Source organism: Nicotiana sylvestris, chromosome 3 (assembly GCF_000393655.2).
Source record: "Nicotiana sylvestris chromosome 3, ASM39365v2, whole genome shotgun sequence".
NCBI lineage: Eukaryota > Viridiplantae > Streptophyta > Magnoliopsida > Solanales > Solanaceae > Nicotiana > Nicotiana sylvestris.
The window spans coordinates 103,920,460-103,943,116 of NC_091059.1; the positions used below are offsets into that span (position 1 = coordinate 103,920,460).

Consider the following 22,657-nt stretch of genomic DNA (forward strand, 5'->3'; position numbering starts at 1 on the left):
GGAGGCGGAGGCGATGCCCATTGTGAGCGTTCAAGAGGCTAGTGTAGTAGAGGGACGGAATTCCGAGGCCGCCGTAGTTGTTCCGAGTAGACCATCATCATCCCGGTAGAACCACGCCCCTTCTTCGGCCGAAGAGAAAGGAAAATGTGTCTTGGTTGAAGATTATGAAACCGAGTCCGACATTGACCTTGAGGACATGATGATGTTCGAGGAGGGCTTCACCAGGACTGAGGTAAGGGAAGAAGGCCCTTTTCGCATACTCAAAATCCTGTCGAATCTCAACCTGTTGCAGGATACGTCGGATCTCTGCTCCGCCCCTGAAAGTAGAGCCCTCCAGGAAGTCAGCGATTCTCAATTGTCACGCAGTGTGGCCGCGATGGGCCTAAGGGTGAGTTCCCTTTTGTTTTTGTTGTTTGCCACTTTTTTTATCTTTATTAACTCTTTCTCCTCCCTTTTTTTGTAGACTTACATGCTGGAGATCAAGAGCACTCGTAGGGCTGAGACGTGGGCCGAGATCTTTCTGAGGATGGCCGAGAAGTATTAGCGGTATCGTGACATGTGCAATGAGATGCGTGAGCAGCTTAGAGCGGGTGCTAGTACCCAGTCCGCCAGGGAGGAATTAGAGAAAAGAGATGAGGACCTGATGTGGTCTATCCACAGGTGCAGTGAGCTTGAGGAGCTACTTCATGCCAAGAGCGAAGAGCTCGAGGGGGGTAAAAGGGTCGCTGTGGAATGCGAGGATCTTCAGGCGAATGTGCTATCTTTACGAGCTGAGCTTGAGCAAAATGATGCTAGGGTCAACGCTCTCAATGTAAAATGGGCGGAGAAGGTGGCCGAGTTGGAGAAAGCCGAGGATGCTCGAGTGTCAGTTTTGGCGAGGGCTGCGGCATTGGAAGACACTATCCGCGTCCTCAGGTCCGAGAAAGAATCTGAGAGAGCGACAACCACGATGAGGGAGGCGCGGCTTGAGGAGCATATTGGAGAAATTGATCGGGAAGCTTCGAACCTGGGAGACCGGGTCACGACTCTCGAGGCTGAGAAGGCGCAACTGTTGGCTCAGGCTGAATCTGTCTCTACCTCTGTTCCCCGCCGCTTGTATGAGCTATGGGTCCATGCCGAGGCCCAACGAGATATATACAAGGGTTTGTGAGAGGCGGAAAATGTTCTTGAGGCTGCCGTTGAAGATGCCCGGGCCAAGGCACGTGAGGCTCGTGTTGCCTGCGGTTACGACCCTGCAACACTGGAAGTTGGTGAGGGCATTGATGTTGAGGATGGGCTTCCTGATGAGAATGATGGGGAAAATAACGGTGGAGATGAAGCCAAGTGAAACTTTGCTGCATCTTTTGTACTTAATTTTTTTTGTTTTTTTTGTTGTTTGTTGTCACTTTTTTAGGGCCCGTTTTTGGCCTTTCTGCAGGGCGTGGCTATTGCGCATGTATATTTGAATAAAATAGTTGTTTCGTCTTTGTTTGTGTACCCTTTTGACTTTTTTCCTCTTCTCCCATTTTCTTTTTTGTCTTTTCTTTCTTGGGGAGAAGATCTTTGGATTTCTCCGTGGAGTCTATGATTTTTTTAATCGGGAATTCGACCTTGCCCGGATCGAGTAGGATCTTGTCGTGTGAGTTCAAATGAAGTCACTTTGGATCTGCAAGCTCGGGCGAGGTTGACTTCTGATTTGCCAACTTGGGCGAAATTAATCTTGATTCGAACGAGGTCGAATTCAGACTAGCCATCTTGGGTGGAGTCAGTTTTGACTCGTATATTCGAGTGGGATCAAATTTAGACTTAACAATTTGGGCGAAGTCAATTTTTCCATATGTATTCGAGCGAGGTCGAACTTGGAGTCTCCATCTTGGGCGAAGTCAATTTCTGACTTATATATTCAAACGAGGTCAAACTTGGAGTCACCATCTTGGACGAAATCAATTTCTGACTTATATATTCGAACGAGGTCGAACTTGGAGTCGCCATCTTGGGCGAAGTCAATTTCTGACTTATATATTCGAACGAGGTCGAACTTGGAGTCTCCATCTTGGGCGAAGTCAATTTCTGACTTATATATTCGAACGAGGTCGAACTTCAATCCGTCGATCTGGGTGGGCGAATTTCCTTTTACTTGGCAATGGCCGTAGAGATGTAAATTTGAGAGATCAAAATTGTGATCCGTTGTAAATTTGAGCGAGGTCGAAATTTCTTTTTATTTGGCGATAGCCGATGACTGTAAGGTGTTAATTCGAGTGAGGTCGAATTGTAACCCATTTGACGATGGATGATGACCGTAAAGGTGTTAATTCGAGCGAGGTCGAATTGTAATCCATTTGACGATGTGCGGGTTTGGAGAGATGGTGAGGTTTGTCTGTTGCATTGTTTTTATTGGAAATCATTACTTGTCACCGCGTTGTTTGTACGTGCATCGGAGTGAGTCCCGGTTTGCTTAATTTTGCTTTCATTGGAGAGTACTGTGTGCCATTGCATAGTTTCTACGCATTGGTGGAGTCCCGATTTATCCGGTCCCTTTGTTGCTCGGCCTAGAAAAGGTCGTTGGCGAGATGGATGATGAACTTTATGTTCAGATTGCTGGGCACTAGGCTTTTCTAGCCCATGCTTTGTCGGATGGGGAGACTATACGTTTCCTGGACCCGTTGCTCGGTCCCTGGTTCCGAAGAATGTCTTAGTAATGTCGGCCTGTTCTGGGTTAAATCTGTTTTTTATGATACGGCATGGCGCATAAGGCTTTGCTCGGCCGTTGTTTGCGAGATGATACGGTGTGGAACATTTTTCCAGTGTATCTGGTGGCGTTCGTTCCTTATTCGTGTACCTGTGAGAATGCTCGTGTTCCTGTTCTGAGCCAAAGAAAGTATGATAAGTTAAATCCAAGCGGAATTGAATGTTAGCTTGTCCTGGAAGGTCGGTGAAGGGGGAGAGGCGCCGTAGGGGTACTTGCTTTGCCTCGTGCTCGAATGGCGGTTCCTGAATTGGTAGTCGTTTTTGACTTCATCGTTGGTCGCATCTAGGCTTCTCGTGGGCTGGATTTACTTCGCCCTTTAGGGTATCGAGTCCGAGTCCCAATCCGATATGCGCAAACAAGGGAAACATGTAATACTCGTTCATAGATCACACAACGCGTGTGGGTATAAAATTAAAGCATGATACACATCTTATTTCAGAGAATCACTCAGTAGGCCATTGTCCCTTCCTAAGAGGCGGGAGTACAGGTCGACATATAGAGTAAATACGTTAAATAAGATTGCGGTCATGCTAAGTGCGTGGTGACTATGATCCTACTTTTGAATGTACACATGACGTGCCAAACCCATCGCTACAGATGAGGTGTGGGTTTTGCATAGACATTGGACATGACTTTGATTTCACGTAGATTTGACCCAGATTGGTTTGGTCATCTCGAAGGCTTATATGTCACTTTTTCGAGTTGGTGTTTGTACCGAGATGGTGAGGCTACGGCAGCTTGTAAATGATACTTGGCTGGTTTTAGATTTGAAGGAAACTAAAGATTTGGCTAAGAAATCCCCACAGATGGCACCAATTTTCGAGCAAAAAGTGCTAAGCTTTTTGTTAAACTAATTAATGAAGAAAAATAGATGATAAATCTTAACCAAGTATAATTAACTCTAGATCTAAGCATATTGAACATGAGAATCGAATGAGGCCACGCTTATATAGCTCTTCTTAAGATTATTAAAAGACATCAAGCATAAATGATAGCTTATATCTTTTATTCTTTGTTCCATATTTGTAAGAGCAAAGAAGGAAAGAAAGGAATGTCATTGACAACTATAAGATCTATCTTTATTGATTCAATAATGACGATTACAGAGATTTGTAACCAAAATCTAAGCTTTTGCTTTGTTGTTGGAGGTCTCCTCTTGTTCTTCTGTTCCTCTCTCTTGAGGGAGCCCCCTCTTGTTGTCTTCTTATCTCCTATATATATATATATATATTACAAATCTTCTTTTGACTATACTCTTCCTTACTTATTACGACATATATTCTGGCGTGCAAGCTTTCTAATGGCTCGACTCATCGCTAGTACGCCTTGTCAGTACTATGTAAAGCTCTCCAATTTCAATACCGAAGCATTTCATGACTTCTAATTTTTGTCGAAGCGGACTAATGATTTTATGTTGTCCACAATTTCTATGCTGAAAAAAGGAGGTGGTGCGAAGTTGACGAAAACAGAAGCGTGTGCTGTGGTGGAGGAAATGTAGGATTTGAAGGTGGAGGAACGAATGCTATTTTTTAGAGTAAGAAAGTCTTCTTTTTTTGGGCTCAAAAAGTTTCTTTCTTTCCTTTTGGAATTATCTGGGATCAAAGCCCATGTGTCTTATGTTTTATTTGGAATCTCTCGGTGGAGAGCGCATAATGCATAGACGTCCAGTAATCAACAGAAATGTGCAAATGAAAAACTTAAGGGCTAAGTATTGCTGAGTCAGATTTTGAAGTCGAGAATTACAAAGCTCCAATCACTTTCCTCACTGTCTGAAATTCTATGCGCACCTTCTTCCTCTCTTTCCCGAGAAAATTCGCGCATGCACAGTGAGAAAAACACTCCATACATTTTGTAGTTCTTTATTTTAACTTTTATTTTCCGCCAATTCATGTGTGTAATAATTGCAAAATTCTTGGTCTTTGTGATTAATTTTGTACATAATTGAGCAAAATCGTGCTTTAAGTCAGTAATTACAGTTTCTGAGTTGAACTTGGTGTGGGTGTTAATTTTCTTATTTGATCATTGATTAAGGGATTTTCAAGTTGATAGCTTTAGTTTTTTTAGATAACGGTGGAGCCTAAGCAGAGCAGCTTGCTTACATCTCGACGATTCCATCGAGTAGCTGCTATCTCCTGCCCTACAGTGTTGAAATACTTAATACTAGTAATCTTCAAGTTGATAACTTGTCTAGTGGAACTCTCCAAGTTTCTTGGATCGGATTACATGTTCGATAAAATTGCTTTCTTTGATGCTAAAATTGACCTAATCTTATAATATGATACTCTAATGAAGTTGTAAACTTTAGTTAATCTGCTGTATGTGCAAACTATGTTTTGAGACCGTATTGGAGAATGGATTTACTGTTTGATGCGTATAGCAGGTATCCAACTGTTTTTGACTAAATTGCTGAGGGTGTTCAATCAGGTGTGCTATAAACAAATGGGTAGCAGAGCTTGGTGGAACGACTGATACTCCTTTTCTGAGAAACGACAGGCTAGGAAACACTCTTGGCCATGGAGCCTTCGGTAAAGTTAAAATTGCTGTGCATTTGCTGACTGGCAACAATGTGGCTATAAAAATCCTTAACCATCGAAAAATGAGGAATCTCGGCATGGAGGAAAAACGTATGAAGCCCATGCCTGGGGTAGCATTATGCTATCAACAATTGGTTTCTTTTTTATTTGAATCACATCTTGGTTTTTCCTTTAAGGATTTAGATGGTCATCCTTTTTATTCTAAAATTTACTCTATTTTTGTGCAGTGAGAAGAGAAATAAGAATATGTGGATTATTTGTGCATCCACATGTCATACGGCTCTATGAAGTGATAGAGACACCAACAGATATATATGTTGTGATGGAGTATGGTAAGTCTGGCGAGCTCTTTGACTATATTATGGAAAAGCGCAGGTTACCGGAAGATGAAGCTCGGCTTATTTTTCAGCAGGTACAGTTGATTTTTTTCTCTTTGTCATGTGATAGTACAAATGGCAGTCTTAACTGTGGCTTTATGTTTATGTTGTTTAATTTTTCGCTGATCATTATTGCTTGGTTGTTTCGCTGGGGACAGATTGTTGCTGGTGTAGAGTACTGCCATAGTAATAGGGTGGTTCATCGGGACCTTAAGCCTGAGAATGTGCTTTTGGATGCAAGAGGCAATGTAAAGATAGCAGATTTTGGCTTGAGCAACATTATGCGAGATGGCCATTTTCTGAAGACAAGTTGTGGAAGTCCTAATTATGCGGCTCCTGAGGTGGAAACTTGCACCGTTTTCAATCTTTAAGATAAACATTTGTCTTTTGAGCTGGAAGGCCGAAGTCATATCGACAACATTTATTTGCAGGTTGTCTCTGGGAAACTTTATGCTGGTCCGGAGGTAGATGTTTGGGGTTGTGGTGTTATTTTTATATGCTCTTCTTTGTGGAAAACTTCCGTTTGAAGATGAGAATATACCTAACCTTTTCAAGAAAATAAAGGTACATTGATTGATCTACTTTTGCTGTCTGATTTTCCAAGTTTTTATACAGTTTGAGGTAGTGGTTCTTTACATGGTTAACAATGTGTCATTCAGCGCGGAATCTACACCCTTCCGAGTCATCTGTCACCTGGAGCTAGGGATTTGATATCAAGGATGCTAATTGTTGACCCTATGATGCGGACCACCATAGCTGATATTCGTCAGCACCAGTGGTTCAAAATTCATCTTCCTCGGTATTTGGCTGTTCCTCCACCTGACTCTATGCAACTTCTGAAAAAGGTAACTATAACATTATTTTGCTAATAGCAAAAGATTATCTTGTATGATGCTAAAAGTATTCCAATTGATTTTACCCCTTTTTGTCGACTGCAATCTTCAAATCCAACTAGATATGCTGCTGTATATCTGGAGCTTATACTGGATACTGGACTTTGTGGTTTATCCACTTGTTATTCCTGTATTAATTCAAGTGGTGACGTAAAGTTCATCAAGTATACTTCCAAAGGACATCAAAACACTGTTATCAATCTTCACTTCCCTTTACGAGATCAGGGAAAACTTATGTATCTTGCCGCTATTGTAGAGGATATTGTTTGATTGGAAATATGTCAAGAGCTTATCACATCTATCCCATATTATTGTCTGTTTGTTAAATACTTGTAGTGTGCAATTCTGTCTAGTTACCCATCCTTGCTGATACTATAAACTGTCTTGCGTACAACTTTGCAGCTCGACGAGAAAATTCTCCAGAAAGTAATTAGAATGGGTTTTGATAGAGACCAGTTGCTCGAATCTTTGCAAAAGAGAGTGCAAGATGATGTATGTTACTCTGTCTCTTGGCGTAGCTACTTTTCTCTTCTTGTGGTTTTCCTTTATTGCATATGCCTACTAAAAGGGTACTGGAAAAGGATAAATAAGCCAGCAATTGTAGATATGCGGTGTATATACATTGTGATTCAACTAAAGTTTGGGTCACATTCAATCAAACGGATTACAAATTGTTGAAATGTAGTGAACCTTTTAATTACTTCAGCTTGCTTTATACCTTCATATGTCTGTCTCAGGCTACTGTTGCATACTATCTGCTGTACAAAAACCATTTGTTGGCTTCCGGTAGCTATCTAGGAGCTGAGTTTCAGGAATCTATGGTATGCTCTTTCATATTTTTATGGTCTTTATTTCTCATAGCATAAATTTTTTGGGCTGGCATTTACTACTGTCAGTAAGAAAATGTTAACTCCGTTCATGCTGTTGTGTGATTGTCATGAGCTATTCTACCTACTGAGTCACTTCAGATAGGAAAAGTACAATTTGTGAAAATCCCATCACAGTGAAGGTACTCTGTCTACTAACATGCTGCTAACTTTTTGCACAAATGAAGAACAAGAGATGCTACTATATTCTGCGGTTCTCCAACTATGTCCTAATTCTGATTCCCCTACTGATTTCTGTTATACCTCTGAACTTCTTACTCATAGTATCAGAGTCTAAAAGTAATCTTATAACTCAGAAGTGGCGCATTTTCCAACCTCTTTCATGTTTAGGGTTGGGGGAAGAGGTAGCAGTTTCCCTGATATTTGCTTGATTGAATCTGTTGGCTTTCTATAATATGAAGGTGCAAACTGCAAAACATGTGAAGAGTCTGTCTTTTGTATATGATTAATTTCACGATACACTACTATGGTTCACATTATCACGCTTACTACAAGTTTCAGAACACTGATAGTTCAGTTCTCGCTTTACACAATATTACTTGTTAGCTTCGGTACCTATTCCCTAAGTTTAGAGCAATGCTTAATATCAGGTGACTATTTATTATAGTCTTAAGTATTCCACACTCATTAGGTGGACCTTGTAATTTACTTTCCTGTGTTTCTTCAGGATGGTTATTCCCCAGGGTTGTTTCCAAATCTTGATGGACAGCTGTCTGCTGGGAATGAAAGTTCTCAAGAAGCGAGTTTGAGACACTCATTTTCCAAAGAGAAAAAATGGCTAGTTGGACTTCTGGTTAGCTTTCTTGTAATATATGTAATGGAAATAAGTGAGTAATTTCCTCTATTTCATTGTTGATTACTTTGTCAGTCACCATCAAATCCACGGGAGATCATGAATCAGGTTCTTGGAACTCTGCATGAACTAAATGTTCGATGGAAAAAAGTTGGGCACTATAATATGAAGTGTTTATGGTGTCGGTGTCACGGTCTTGATCATCTTAAGAGCATGGCCAGCAATCATGTGAATAATTATCAGTTTATTAGCAATGCAACTGCCATGAGTATACGTTTACAGCCACAAACCGGTGTGAAGTTTGAAATGCAGGTATCATTATCTTTCTTTGTTTCATTATCTTTTGCTCTCAACCTAGTGGTAATTCGACGAATTTGTGAGCTGATGCATAAATTTGGATTTTGCTAACGATAGTCAAGTCTAATCTATCCTTTATGACCTAGCTTCGGGTATTGAATTACATCCATCTTTGAACTTGTGTTCACACACAAAAAAAAAGTAAAATTCATTTAAATACGATATACCATTGATTCTACTAGTAGGAGCTTTATTTTTTTTTTATGTAGATCTATCTAATGTGGATTTGCATAAATACTATCACAGCTCTACAAAACTCAGGACAATAGTACCTGCTTGATCTCCAAAGAATTAGCGGCCCGCAGTTCCTCTTCCTGGACTTTTGTGCTGTTTTCATTATGCAGCTGACGGCACCACAATAATTGGAAAGGAAAAACAATGTCTGGAGCAGTGGCGGATCCATTGGGTAAAGTGAGGTGCACGTGATCCCATGCACACTTAGCCAAAATTCTTAGAATATATACATATTATTTTGTGGAAAATTGTTATATATCTTTAGTGCACCATATCCCCAACATATTGGATGGGGGTACTGAAGGCTTTGTTATTCATACAATCACTTAAATCGTGGGAAAAAAAATAATAATCTATCTCAACTCACCTATCGGTTTAATTGTATATGAACCAAAACTTTGAACCAAATTAAACCTAAAATCGACCAAAGACTGAATGCATACTCATATTTGTGGTTAGTGATATATGAAAATTAAGGATGTTGGTGCACCCGTGGTTTTCAGAGAAACTGTGTATTTTGTCCACAATGAAAAACTTTGTTGTACAATGTGGTGGTTTTCTAGTATTTCTTTCATATAATTACAATTTTGTGTTCATGTTTTGATGGTTCGGTCTTTTACCAGATGCATACACATGATTCTTAGTAAGAGTGCGGGTTTCTCATCTTTCTTTCCAACTAAAGTAATCAATGAAGATAGCATATCTATTTGACTATTCAAACATGAAATTAGTGACATCGAAACAGTAAAACAAAGTAATCAATAAACAGCTTGATTCTTCATGTTATGTGAACATAAGAATGATAAATAAAGCAGATGATAAATTGTAGTTTAAACTCAACAAAAGTTACCTCTAAACTTGGGAAAATTTTGAAGAAATATTTTTTACAGCATCTTATTCTCTCTTTCTTTTTCCTTACACATGAACGCGAAGAAAAGGTGACAATCGACAGAAAACTTATAATAATGTCGCCTTAGGTGATGATGTTTGACCAAACAAAATTATGATGTTAATTTGACTCTATATATACACACACTTAGGGTACCAGCTTTGCGCGTGTCTTTATATCATGAGTATATAATTTTTTAAAAATAAGTAGCTATATTAAATAATTTATTTGAGTTATCAACCAAAAATTAACAAAAAAGATCTAAGCTCCTAAAAATATAAATATTGATCCAATTTAGCTAGTTCAATAAATAAAGAAATTATGTCTTACATATGCGTTATTGTAATTTCTTAGGACATATGAGCATATCTTATTAACATCCTTATTATTTTAGTTACGTAATACTAAAAACAAATAACAAGTTAAACTATAACATAATCAATTTTGCTCTATTGGTTTATTTTTTTAACCGTCAATGCTCTTCTATGAAAATAAATTTATGTACCTTAAGAGTTTTATCAATTTAAAAAATAATTTTATTTATATGACGATTTTAAAAAAGAAATAAAATGATTATTTTATTAATTAATCCCTCCTTTTTAGTTTATGTTAATCTTTTCACTTTTCAAGAGTTAATTTGACTAATCATTGGAGCTAAAATGGATTAGATTAATTTGATATTTTAAATTTAAAATTTAGATATTTAAAAACTATACAAGAAATATTATTAAGTTGCAATATTTTCATGTCAATAATATAAAAAAAATATTTAAAAATTTTGGGCAAAGTTTATATAGTTTCAATCTCGAAAAACTAAAAGGTTTTATATAAACTGAAACTAAGGGAGTAATTAATTCAAAGACTTAATTATTTGTACTCAATATTAAAAGAATAATTTTATTTTTTTCGCATTGGGGTTTAGTACTTTTACAATAATATAACAAATATAATAATTTTGAACTCTTTTCCTATTCGAATAATATTTTCTCTTTATTAATTTTTTGTATAATATTTGAAATCTACATTGGCCATTGCACGTGTATCCTATCTTGGGTAATAAATATTTATTAAAAATTATATTTGAATTATAAAATAAAAATTCAAGCTCTTGAAATTGAAGAATATTGATTATGCTTCCTTTTTAGTTTCAGCAAAAACACATAGCCTTCAAAAATTTAAGAGCTTTTATAAAAAAAAATGCCAGTGGTTAAGTTTTATCTGTAGTGGCTAGTTTTTTTTTTTCGTTTACCTTTTTTTGGGAGTTTTAATTTGTTACTCTGTTTGCTCTAAGTTTTTCTGTCTAGCTTCATTCTCATCTTTATCTATTCATATCATTTTATGGATATGATGATTGAAACAATAGTCTTTTTTTATTGAAAGACAAAACCTGCATGATTGATATGTACTTCGAACAGTTGAGATTGCATTTTCTGCAATATTAGTTTCCTACTTTTGAGTTAGTTGTGTTGCTAAAATTAATCGTTATATTTCTTTAACGAAGAGCAAAGACTCCTAACCCTAAACGGAGTCTTCTTTAGTGGTTAAAAAAAAAGAATCATAAGTGTCAAAAGTTTTTTAACTTAAACTTTTCCAAACGTTAGTTTTTTATTAATAGATTTGTTATGTTACATCATTTAATTAAGGAAGGATTTATGAAAGATATTTAATATTAGGATTTTGTGTATATGCTACAAATAAGGAAGGATTTAATATATTAATTTAGTTTATTTAAACTCTTAAATATTAGGGAGAAAACTTAAAATGACAATTTTATCTAATATATAGTTTATTTTTAAGGGGTAAAAAAGGCGAAAGACATTTCGCTAAGGACCTTCGTGCTTTTAATATAGTATAAATATAGATATAGATATAGATATAGATATATACACACGACACACTGTAACGGCTCGACCGGTCGTTTTGAGCTTTTGCACTTCGCTTGCCAGTTCTCGGGAATGACTTGCCCCATGTGGTGTATTATGACTTATGTAAATCGTTGGTGTTGGGTTTCAGGTTAATCAAAATGAATTTGGAAGAGCAGTCTCAGTTGAAAGCTTAAAATTTGAAAGGTTTGACCAAGATTTGACTTGTGTGTATTTGATCTCAGATTGAAATTTTTATGGTTTGGTTAGCTCCGTTAGGTGATTTGTGACTTAGGAGTGCGATCGGAATGAGTTTTGGAGTTGTAGAGAAGATTTAGGCTTAAATTGGCGAAGTTGATATTTTGGCGATTTCCGGTTAATAGGCAAGATTTTGATATAGGGGTTGGAAAGGAATTTCGAGAGTTGCAGTAGCTTCGTTGTATCATTTGAGATGTGTGTGCAAAATTTCAGGTCATTCGGGTGAGATTTGATAGACTTTTGATCGAAAGCATAAATTAAGAGTTCTTGGAGTTCTTAGGCATGAATCCTATATTAAATTGGTGATTGATGTTGTTGTGAGCATTCCGAAGTTTTGAACAAGTTTGAACGATGTCATGGGATGTGTTAGTACAATTGGTTTGAAGTTTCGGGAGTTCCGGGTAGGTTCCGGGATGTTTTAGGCCGAAAATCATAGCTGTAGCAGGTCCAGAAGGGTTGCAGGCCTCGGAACCCACCCGTGCGGTCCGCACAAAAAGAAGTGCGGCCGCGGTATGTGCTGTGCGGACCGCACAAATGAAGTGCGGCCGAGGTAGTTGCTGTGCGGACCGCACAAAATGCAGTGCGGTCGCGGTGGGGGACATTTCACTGGTCCTACTTCGGAAGCTCGTATCTTTTGATCTACAAGAAATTTTGAGATTATTCAAAACAAAACTTGTAGCCCTTCGTGTCTGGTTTTTAGAAAGGTAAAGATATCACAATTTGGACATCTGTAGCGAAAGTTATGACCGAAATACTAAAGTCTGTCACTGCAGAGGAAAGTCTGTGCGACCGCGGTTGTTTTTCTGCGGACCGCACTGGTTTTGTGCGGTCCGCGGAGGTGGAAATCTGTGGGGTACTCTATAAATACGAGATTTTGGGTTTTATTTGATATTTTGACCTAGAGAGCTCAGATTTTGGCGATTTTTCGAAGGTTTTTCAAGAAATTCATCGGGGTAAGTGATTCTAACTTAGATTTGGCTAGAGTACATGAATCTATCGTTGAATTCATCATTTAATTTGTGATTTGGGATGGAATTTGGGAAGAAATTGTAAAATCTTTCAAAAATGTAAAATGATGATTTGAAGGACCAAATGGTATCGGAATTGGATAATTTTCGTATGGTTAGACTCGTGAGAATATAAGGATTTTAGTTTTGTAAATTTTATCAAATTTCGAGATGTGGGCCCGGGGGTCGGGTTTGATCAATTTCGGGAATTTTGTGGTAATTTGATTATTTTCGATTGAGCTTTGTTCCCTTAGCACATTTTGATGGTTTTGTACTGATTTCGGCTAGATTTGGAGCATCTGGAGGCCGATTCGAGAGGCAAAGGCATCGCAGGCTAGAGTTCGGACCGGATAGAGGTGAGTAATGATTGTAAATGATGTTCTGAGGGTTTGAAACCCCGGATTGTACATCGTAGTGCTATATTGAGGTGAGGAACACGCTTGACGCCGAGTGTGGGGTCGTGTACTATTGGGGATTCTGGACTATTACGGTATGGGCTATGCCGAAAATACCACGGGTTGAGTGGCGAGGTGCGGAGGATTATGTTCTAGTAGAGTGGTTTATATTTTAAAGACCCAGCGGATGGCTGGGAAGGATTGCCTTTCTTAATTGAGCCTTTGTGATGGATGTTAGTGCAGAGGATTCTACTATTGATTCAGTTCCGGTGTTGATGGACTCTCCGGATGTGTTTCTTGTGGCCGGGCATGTCGCCGGGTAGGGTTGTTGATTTCGGTATTGAATTGGTGCCGAGCACCGTATTGTATAGCTCCGGCAGGAGTTATAGTAGTGGAAGGAGCAGCTTCAGGCTTCCTTGATAAGGAGTTCGTTGGCAGGCCTATGTGGATGCGTGTTCTAACTGAGTCGGCTTAGTTAGCCCCAAACTGTATTGTTGAGGGACAAGTTGAATCGACCGTTATTGAGCTTACTAGTGATCTGGGAGATCTATGAGTTGCCTTTCTGTATTGCGAGACGTTATGATTTGTTGGTTATGGGCACATATGGTGCAGTTCTATTGGGGTTCATAGTCGAGCGGAAAGAGTAATTGGGTGTTGCTCGGTGAATGGTGTATCGATCATGTCCTATCGGGTTTGCATGGTATATGTTACTTGTTTCACCGTGGGTGTAATGAATTGTTTTGGTTCCAGACATCAAATTTTGCGTGGTTGTCGATTTCAAGCATAGTGGCTTGAGGTGGTTCATGTGGAACAGTGTTTGGATAGAGTCGTGCATCGCAACGAAGATTATGTGGAGGTATGATCTTTCGGGCTAGATTCGTATGTTCTATTTCTATGATGTGAGACGGGTCCTCAGCCTTGTGTTGTGGTGGTTCTAGTGAGCTTGAGGTACAACTCTTTCATTTAAGTCATTATCACGATTTGAATATGTTCGGACTGTTGCCTATTGGTGCGTGTACTGCCCAAGTTGTGGCCTAAGCCTGTATTGATATGTCGTGTCACCAGAGTAGTGTGTTAGATTAGAGAAGATTGTTGGGATCATTAATGAATACGAACGTATTTGATTTCAGTATGCTGGAAGGATAATATCGAGGTTCAACTCGAAAATTTGCTATGGTATTTGCCAAAGGAGAAGTGGCGTCATGAATAACTGACCTGAGAAATAGTTATGGTTTGTTGCGTGTTTCATTTATCGTTGGCAGTATATGAAAGTGTTGGGGTGAGACTTTAGTTGATAAGAGGTTTTTCTACTAGTATTCGGTTTTGTGGGCAACTACTATGAATAGAAGTTATTGCTACGAGTGTTTGAGTTATGTGGTATATCATGTAATTGCACCAGAGACCGCAAGTATGGGTTATTACAGCTGGTTCAGGTCTATTCAGAGTATAGGTGTGAGGTTTTGATCGTATTGATGGTTTCGGAAGTGGAAATGTGGTTCTATGGCTTATAGGCCAGATTGGATTGTGCTATTTCAGTTGCAATGTGTTATCGGACCTATATGAGATAGGGTGATGTGGGATCACCCCCGGGTATATTCATGGTAAAATTATTCAGCTGCAGGTTGGCTTTTAGAACAACTTTGGGTACGTTCGAGGACGAACGTGTGTTTAAGTGGGGGAAGATGTAACGACCCGACCGGTCGTTCGAGCTTTTGCACTTTGATCACCAGTTCTCGGGCATGACTTGCCGCGTATGATGTATTATGACTGATGTAAATCATTGATTTTGGTTTTCACGGAAATCGGTATGAATTCGAAAGAACAGTCTCAATTGAAAGCTTTGAATTTGAAAGGTTTGACAAAGAGTTGACTTATTTGTATATGAGCTTGGATCGGAATTTTTATGATTTGGTTGGCTTTGTTGGGTGATTTATGACTTAGGAGTGTGATCGGAATTGGTTTTGGAGGTCCGGAGTAGAAATAGGCTTGAATTGGCGAAGTTAGTATTTTGGCGATTTATAGTTGATAAGTGAGATTTTGATTCGAGGGTCGGAATGGAATTCCGAGAGTTGCTGCAGCTTTGTTATGTCATTTGTGATGTGTGTGCAACATTTCAGGTCATTCGGACGTGGTTTGGTTGGGTTTTTGATCGAAAACGTATTTCAGAAGTTTTTAGAAAACTTAGGCTTGAATTTGATGTGAATTGATAGATTTGATGTTGTTTGAAGTGTTTTGATGATTTGAACAAGTTTGAATAAGGTATTGGGTCATGTTCATGCTTTTGGTTAAGGCCCCGGGGGCCTCGGGGTGATTTCGGATGGTTGGCGGGGAAATTGGAATTTGTGTTGCAGCTTTAGATTTGCTGCTTCTGGTATTTCTGCATCTGCGGTTTGTGAACCGCAGATGCGGGTGTATCATTGCAGAAGAGGAAATGGGTCAGGCGAGCTGGACCACAGAAGCGGCTAAAGGGATCGCATCTGCGGAAGTGCAGTTGCAGAAATGGCTCACAGATGCGGCTTAGGCCGGTTTAATGAACTCCGCAGAAGCGGATGTGTTAACCGCATATGCGGTATCGCAAAAGCGGATTTTGGACCGCAGATGCGTTCATGTCTGGGAAGAATATATATATGGATTCCTTCGCGATTTTTGAAGGGTTTAACCATTTTTGCACTCGGAATTGCGAGCTTTGGGCGATTTTGAAGAGAGGAATCAAAGAGACTTCGTTGAGGTAAAGATTTTGGACTTAAAACACATTCATATAGTAGAATTTCATGAATTTAGGGCTGTAACTAATGGGTTTAAAGGGCTAAAAAATGGAGGATTAGGGCTTGAGTTTAAGAGGCCTTTAATGGAGGATTTGAGGGGTCATTTGAACTCCGGTTTTGATGTTGTTGATATGTATAAACTCGTGGAAGGATAAGGAATCCGTTGATGTAAAAATTTCTGAGTTTCGAGAAGTAGGCCCGGGGCTCGGGTTTTGGTAATTTCGGGATTTTTGCCCGTTATTGATTATTTTCGCTTGGGCTTTGTTCCCTTAGCATATTGTGATGCATTCATTCTGATTTTAGATAGATTCAACGCGCGAGGAGGCCGCTTTGAGAGGCAAAGGCGTCGCGAGCTAGAGATTTCACCGGTTCGAGGTGAGTAATGATTGTAAATGATATCCTAAGGGTTTGAAACCCCGGATTCACACATCGTAGTCCTATATTGAGGTGAGACATGCGCATGATGATGATCATGGGGTCGTTTACTGTAAGGGATTGTGACTTGGTCCATCCCGATTGACGCTTTTACCGCGTATTTGATTGAAACTTATTTGTTATCATCATTATTTGGATTGATTGCCATATTTGGGCTTTGAGCCGACTATTTGAATCCTCTGGGGATTTTTATCACTATTTCCTCACTGTTTTGACCTACTACTTCAACTCAGTCGTATTATTTTCCATTGTTGTACAACTCAGCCACTTTTACTCGGTTTTGAAACTAAAATGATATATTAAATGATGTTTTGAGGCTGAGAATTACTATTTTTACTAACGCCTGAGGGGCTTATGTGATTTCTGGACTGAGTATGGCCGAGGGCCAGATGTGAGGATACTATAGAATCGGGATGCACGCCGCAACAGTGTTATACTGATATTGATATGAGGTCGAGGGCCTAGATTTGATGCCACGAGATGGCTTGATATTGCGCTTGGGCTGTAAGGGGCCCCTCCCAGAGTCTGCACACCCCCAGTGAGCGCCGTCGATGAGATATATGGATCGGGCCGCACACCGCAGCGATATATGGATCAGGCTGCATGCCACAACAGTGTTGGTACTGTTATATGTGTTTACTTTACTTCATCTGTCTGCCATTATCTGTTGTTTGTGCTACTTCATGTGATATCTATCTGATCGCCTACCATTTATCTATTAATTGAGTGTTGTGCCCGAGGGGCAGATTTTCGTGCTTATCTGCACTATTTGTTTGCATTCATTTGCGTAACAGTTAAAAAAGTCATTTTAAAAGAGGTTTAAACTGAGCTAAAATGTTTTTCCAAGGATTTCACAGTTTCACTGCTTTTATTCAAAAGGTTTTAGACTGCTCTATACAATATGTTGATGTATTTTTCGTGATTTCTTACTGCTCAGTTATTATTTACCTTTATTACTCACTTAGTTGGAGTAATCACTTTACTCCCTACACCTCGTGTGCAGATGCAGGTATTTGTTCACCCTGTAGCGGGTTTTGAGCTGGTCGGAGGCTAAGTTATCGGAGTTTAGTGAGGTAATTGCCAGCGTTCGCAGCACCACATCTCTTCCTTTTGTTTATCAGTCCTATTTTATATGTTTCAGGCCGTGCAGTTGTATTTATACTCTAATAGATGCTCGTGACTTGTGACACTCCGGTTTGGGCTATGTCGGGTTGTACTTCCGCTAATTATTATCATTTAATCACATTTAAACTACTTATGAAATGTTTAACCGCTTTAAATAGGATGTATTGGGTTTAGTTGGCTGGCCTTGTCTTCACGAGAGGCGCCATCACGACCGGATCGGGGATTGGGTTGTGACATCGGGACCCCAACCAAATATGCCAACATATCCCATAGCATCATTCAAACTTGTTCCAACCTTCGGAACACTCAAAACAACATCAAAATACCAAATTTGTATCGGATTCGAGCCTAAGAATTCTAAAAACTTCCAAATTCCGCTTTCGATCAAAAAGTATATCAAACCACATCTGAATGACCTGAAATTTTGCACACACATCCCAACTAACACAACGGACCTACTGCAACTCCCAGAATTCCATTCCGACCCCTATATCAAAATCTCAACTATCAACCGGAAAACGCCAAAATTTCAATTTCGCTAATTCAAGCCTAAATCTACTGCAGAACTCCAAAACACATTCCGATTGCGCTTCTAAAAACCCAAATCATCTCCCGAAGCTATCCGAATCATCAGAATTCACATTCAGGCCCTTATTCACCTAAGTCAATATCCGGTTGACTTTTTCAACTTAAGTTTACTCAAAAGAGATTAAGTGTCTCAAACCTTATCAAAACCTCTCCGAACCCGAACCAATCAACCCGATAACATATAATACAGCCAAAAAAACAATAAGAGGCAGAAATGGGGAAAACGAAGTGGTAATTCATGAAATGACCGGCCGGGTCGTTACATCCTCCCCCTCTTAAACAAACGTTCATCCTCGAACGAGTCAAGAAACATACCTGAAGCCTCAAATAGGTGAGGATATTTGCTTTGCATCTCCCGCTCGGTCTCCCAGGTAGCCTCTTCCATAGGCCGACCTCTCCACTGCACTTTCACTAAAGCTATATCCTTTGATCTTAACTTTCGAACCTGACGCTTCAAAATAGCCACTGGCTCCACATCATAAGTCAAATCATCATCCAATTGAGTCGTGCTAAAATCCAAAACATGAGACGGATCGCCAATATACTTCCGGAGCATAGAAACATGAAATACCGGATGCACACTCGACAAGCTGGGTGGCAAAGCAAGCTCATAAGCCACCTCTCCAATCCTCCGAAGCACCTCAAAAGGCCCAATGAACCGAGGACTCAATTTACCCTTCTTCCCAAATCTTATAACACCATTCATAGGTGAGACCATCAACAGAACCTTCTCACCAACCATGAAGGACACATCCTGAACCTTCTTGTCAGCATAACTCTTTTGTCTCAACTACGCTATACGAAGCCTCTCTTGAATCACCTTCACCTTGTCTAAAGAATCCTGCACCAAGTCTGTACCCAATAGCCTAGCCTCACCCGGCTCAAACCAACCAACTGGAGATCTACACCATCTCCCATACAAAGCCTCATATGGATCCATCTGAATACTCGACTGGTAACTGTTGTTATAAGCAAACTCTGCGAGCGATAGAAACTGATCCCATGACCCTCCAAAATCAATGACACAAGCGCGCAACATGTCCTTCAATATCTGAATAGTGCACTTGGACTGCCCGTCCATTTGAGGGTGAAAAGCTATGCTCAACTCAACCTGAGTACCCAACTCTCGTTGTACAGACCACCAAAACTATGAAGTAAATTGAGTACCTCTATTCGAAATGATGGAAACTGGAACACCATGCAAACGAACAATCTCCCGAAAGTATATCTCTGCCAACCACTCTGAAGAATAGGTAGTACACACAGGAATGAAGTGCGCAGACTTGGTTAGCCGATCCAAAATCACCCAAATAGCATCAAATTTCTTCAAAGTCCATGGGAGCCCAACTACAAATTCCACGGTGATCCTCTCCCACTTCCACTCTAGAATGTCCATATGGTGGAGCAAGCCACCCGGTGTCCAATGCTCATATTTGACCTGCTGACAATTGAGACACTAAGCTACAAATCTCACAATGTCTTTATTCATTCTCCTACACCAATAATGATGTCTCAGATCCTGATACATCTTCGCGGCACCCGGATGAATGGAATACCGCGAGCTATGGGACTCCTCCAGAATCAACTCCCGAAGCCCATCTACATTGGACACACATATCTGACCCTGCATCCTCACACCCCATCATCACTAATAGTCACATATCTGGCATTATAGTACTAAACTCTATCCTTCATGACAAGCAAATGAGGATCATCATACTGGCGCTCTCTGATGTGATCAAATAAGGAAAACCGAGAAATTACACAAGCCAATACCCGACTGGGCTCAATTGGCCAAGGCCTGAACATCAACTGCAAGAGGTCTCTCCCCAACTGGAATATATGCCAAACTCCCCATACTCACCACCTTCCGTCTCAAAGCATTGGACACCACATTGGCCTTCCCCGGATGGTACAAAATAGTAATATCATAGTCCTTTAGCAGCTCCAACCTTCTCCGCTGCCTCAAATTGAGATCCTTCTGTTTGAACAAGTGCTGGAGGCTACGATGATCAGTAAACCCTTTACAAGACATGCCATACAAATAATGCCTCCAAATCTTCAATGCGTGAACAATGGCAACCAACTCCAAATCATGAACAGGGTAGTTCTTCTCATGGGGATTCAACTGGCGAGAAGCATAAGCAATAACTCTACCTTCTTGAATCAACACACACCCCATACCAACTCTCGACGTATCACAATACACGGTATATGAACCTAAAGCTGATGGCAACACTAACCCTGGAGTTGTGGTCAAGGCGGTCTTGAGCTTCTGAAAGCTCTCCTCACACTCATCTGACCACCTAAAAAGAGCACCCTTTTGAGTCAACTTGGTCAAGGGCGATGTGATAGATGAGAATCCCTGAAAAAACTGGCGATAATAGCCCGCCAAACCAAGAAAGCTGTGAATCTCTATGGCTGAGGACAATTTTAGCCAACTCTGGACTGCCTCTATCTTCTTTGGATCAACCTGAATACCCTCACTGGACACCATGTGCCCTAGAAACCCACTGAACTGAGCCAAAACTCACACTTGGAGAACTTTGCATAAAGCTTCTCCTCCCTCAATATCTACAACACAACTCTCAAATGCTTCACGTGCTCCTCCTGACTATGTGAGTATACCAGAATATCATCAATTAAAACTATGAAAAACGAGTCGAGATAGGGCCGAAACACGCTGTTCATCAAATGCATGAACGCTGCGGGGCATTGGTCAGCCCAAAAGACATCACCAAGAACTCATAATGACTATATCGGGTCCTAAAAGCCATCTTAAGAATATCCGAGTCCCTGATCTTCAGCTGGTGATAACTTGAACGGAGATCAATCTTGGAGAACATTCTTGCTCCCTAAAGCTGGTCAAATAAATCATCAATGCGAGGCAGAGGACACTTGTTATTAATTGTTACTTTATTCAATTGCCTATAATCAATGCACATCCTCTTAGTACCATCCTTCTTCTTCACGAAGCGCACCCCAAGGCGACACACTAGGCCGAATGAACCCCTTATCAAGGAGTTCCTGAAGCTGCTCCTTTAACTCCTTCGACTCCGCTGGTGCCATACGATAAGGTGGAATAGAGATGGGTTGAGTGCCTGGCACCATATCAATACCAAAATCAATATCCCTATCTGGTGGCATGCCTGGCAGGTCTGCAGGAAACACATCGGGAAAATCCCTCACAACAAGAATAGAATTAATACTAGGAGTCTCTGCACCGACGTCCCTAAAGGCTAAGTATGAAAGACAACCCTTCCTAACCATATGCTGGGCCTTCAGAAATGAAATCACCCTACTAGGGACAAAATTAGTAGAACCTCGCCACTCAATCCGTGGCATACCCAGCATAGCCAAAGTCACTTTCTTAGCATGACAGTCCAAAATAGCACGACACAGAGATAGCCAATCCATGTCCAATATAACATCAAAGTCTATCATACATGACAACAACATATCCACTCGGGTCTCCAGACCCCCAATAGTCACCACACACGACTGGTACACACAGTCTATAACAACAATATCGCCCACTGGAGTAGATACACGAACAGGTGAAACAAGAGACTCACGGGGCATATACAAATAACGAGCAAAGTATAATGACACATAAGAAAAGGTGGAACCGAGATCAATAACATAGAGGCATCTCTGCGGCAAACTGAGACAATACCTGTAATCACAACATCTAAAGCAACAACATCTGGCCTACCTGGGAGGGCATAGAAATGAGCCTGACCACCACCTGATCGACCTTCCCCTCTAGGGCGACCCCTAGTTGACTGACCCCCACCCCTAGCTGCCTGAGGGGGTGGTGAAGTAACTAGAGCTGAAGTCGAGGGCTGACTCCTCTACTGAGATGGACCCTCAAGAAGACGAGGACATTGCTTCCTCATAGGCCCAAACTCTCCACACTCATAACAACTCCCCGGTGCTAGAGACGAGAATTGAATGGAATTCCTGGCACCAGAATGACCAGTAGAAGGGCCTAGGATGGAAGAAACCTAAACTGATGGAGCACGGGACGAACTCTGGGCTAGAAGGGCACTGAGTGATGAATGTCCCTGATGAGAACTTTGAGAACCGTGACCCGATGATGCCCCATGATAAACTGGGCGAGCTGGCTAAGCCTGCCTGAATGGACGACCTCTGTCGTGCTGAAACTGACCCCTCGAAGGAGAATTACCAAATCTACCAGATCTTCGAGGCCTCTTGGCCTCCCTCTCCATTCGCTCCTAGCGACATACCGACTCAATCTCGCGGGCGATGTCAACAACCTCCTCAAAAGTAGCACCTGACACCCTCTCCCTAGTTATGAGAATACGAAGCTGATATGTGAGGCCATCAACAAACCTCATGATCCTCTCTCGATCTGTGGGACCAACCAGACCGCATGACGAGCTAACTTAGAAAATCGCATCTCATACTGCGTCATAGTCATATCTCCCTGACGCAACTATTTGAACTGCCTACGTAGCTCCTCTCGGAGAGACTGTGGCACATACTTCTCTAGAAAGAGAACAGAGA

At 40.6% G+C, this 22,657-nt stretch overlaps 1 protein-coding gene and 1 pseudogene across 1 annotated transcript; both read left to right on the forward strand.

Moving 5' to 3' along the window:
• The first annotated feature begins 556 nt into the window (after nt 1-556).
• On the forward strand, nt 557-1,327 carry LOC138887779 (uncharacterized). The gene is made up of 2 exons (XM_070169566.1): nt 557-1,142; nt 1,185-1,327. Exons 1-2 carry the CDS (start codon nt 557-559, stop codon nt 1,325-1,327), a joined length of 729 nt encoding a protein of 242 aa, XP_070025667.1.
• A 2,993-nt stretch (nt 1,328-4,320) lies between these two features.
• Nucleotides 4,321-9,350, forward strand: LOC104214049 (SNF1-related protein kinase catalytic subunit alpha KIN10-like; annotated as a pseudogene).
• Nucleotides 9,351-22,657: the final 13,307 nt, after the last annotated feature.

Excerpts from the sequence above, each read along its gene's own strand:
- LOC138887779 (XM_070169566.1), top strand. The coding sequence starts at position 557 with ATGTGCAATGAGATGCGTGAGCAGCTTAGAGCGGGTGCTAGTACCCAG. Across the intron at positions 1,143-1,184 it reads CCAACGAGATATATACAAGG|ATGCCCGGGCCAAGGCACGT; the intron begins GTTTGTGAGAGG and ends CTGCCGTTGAAG.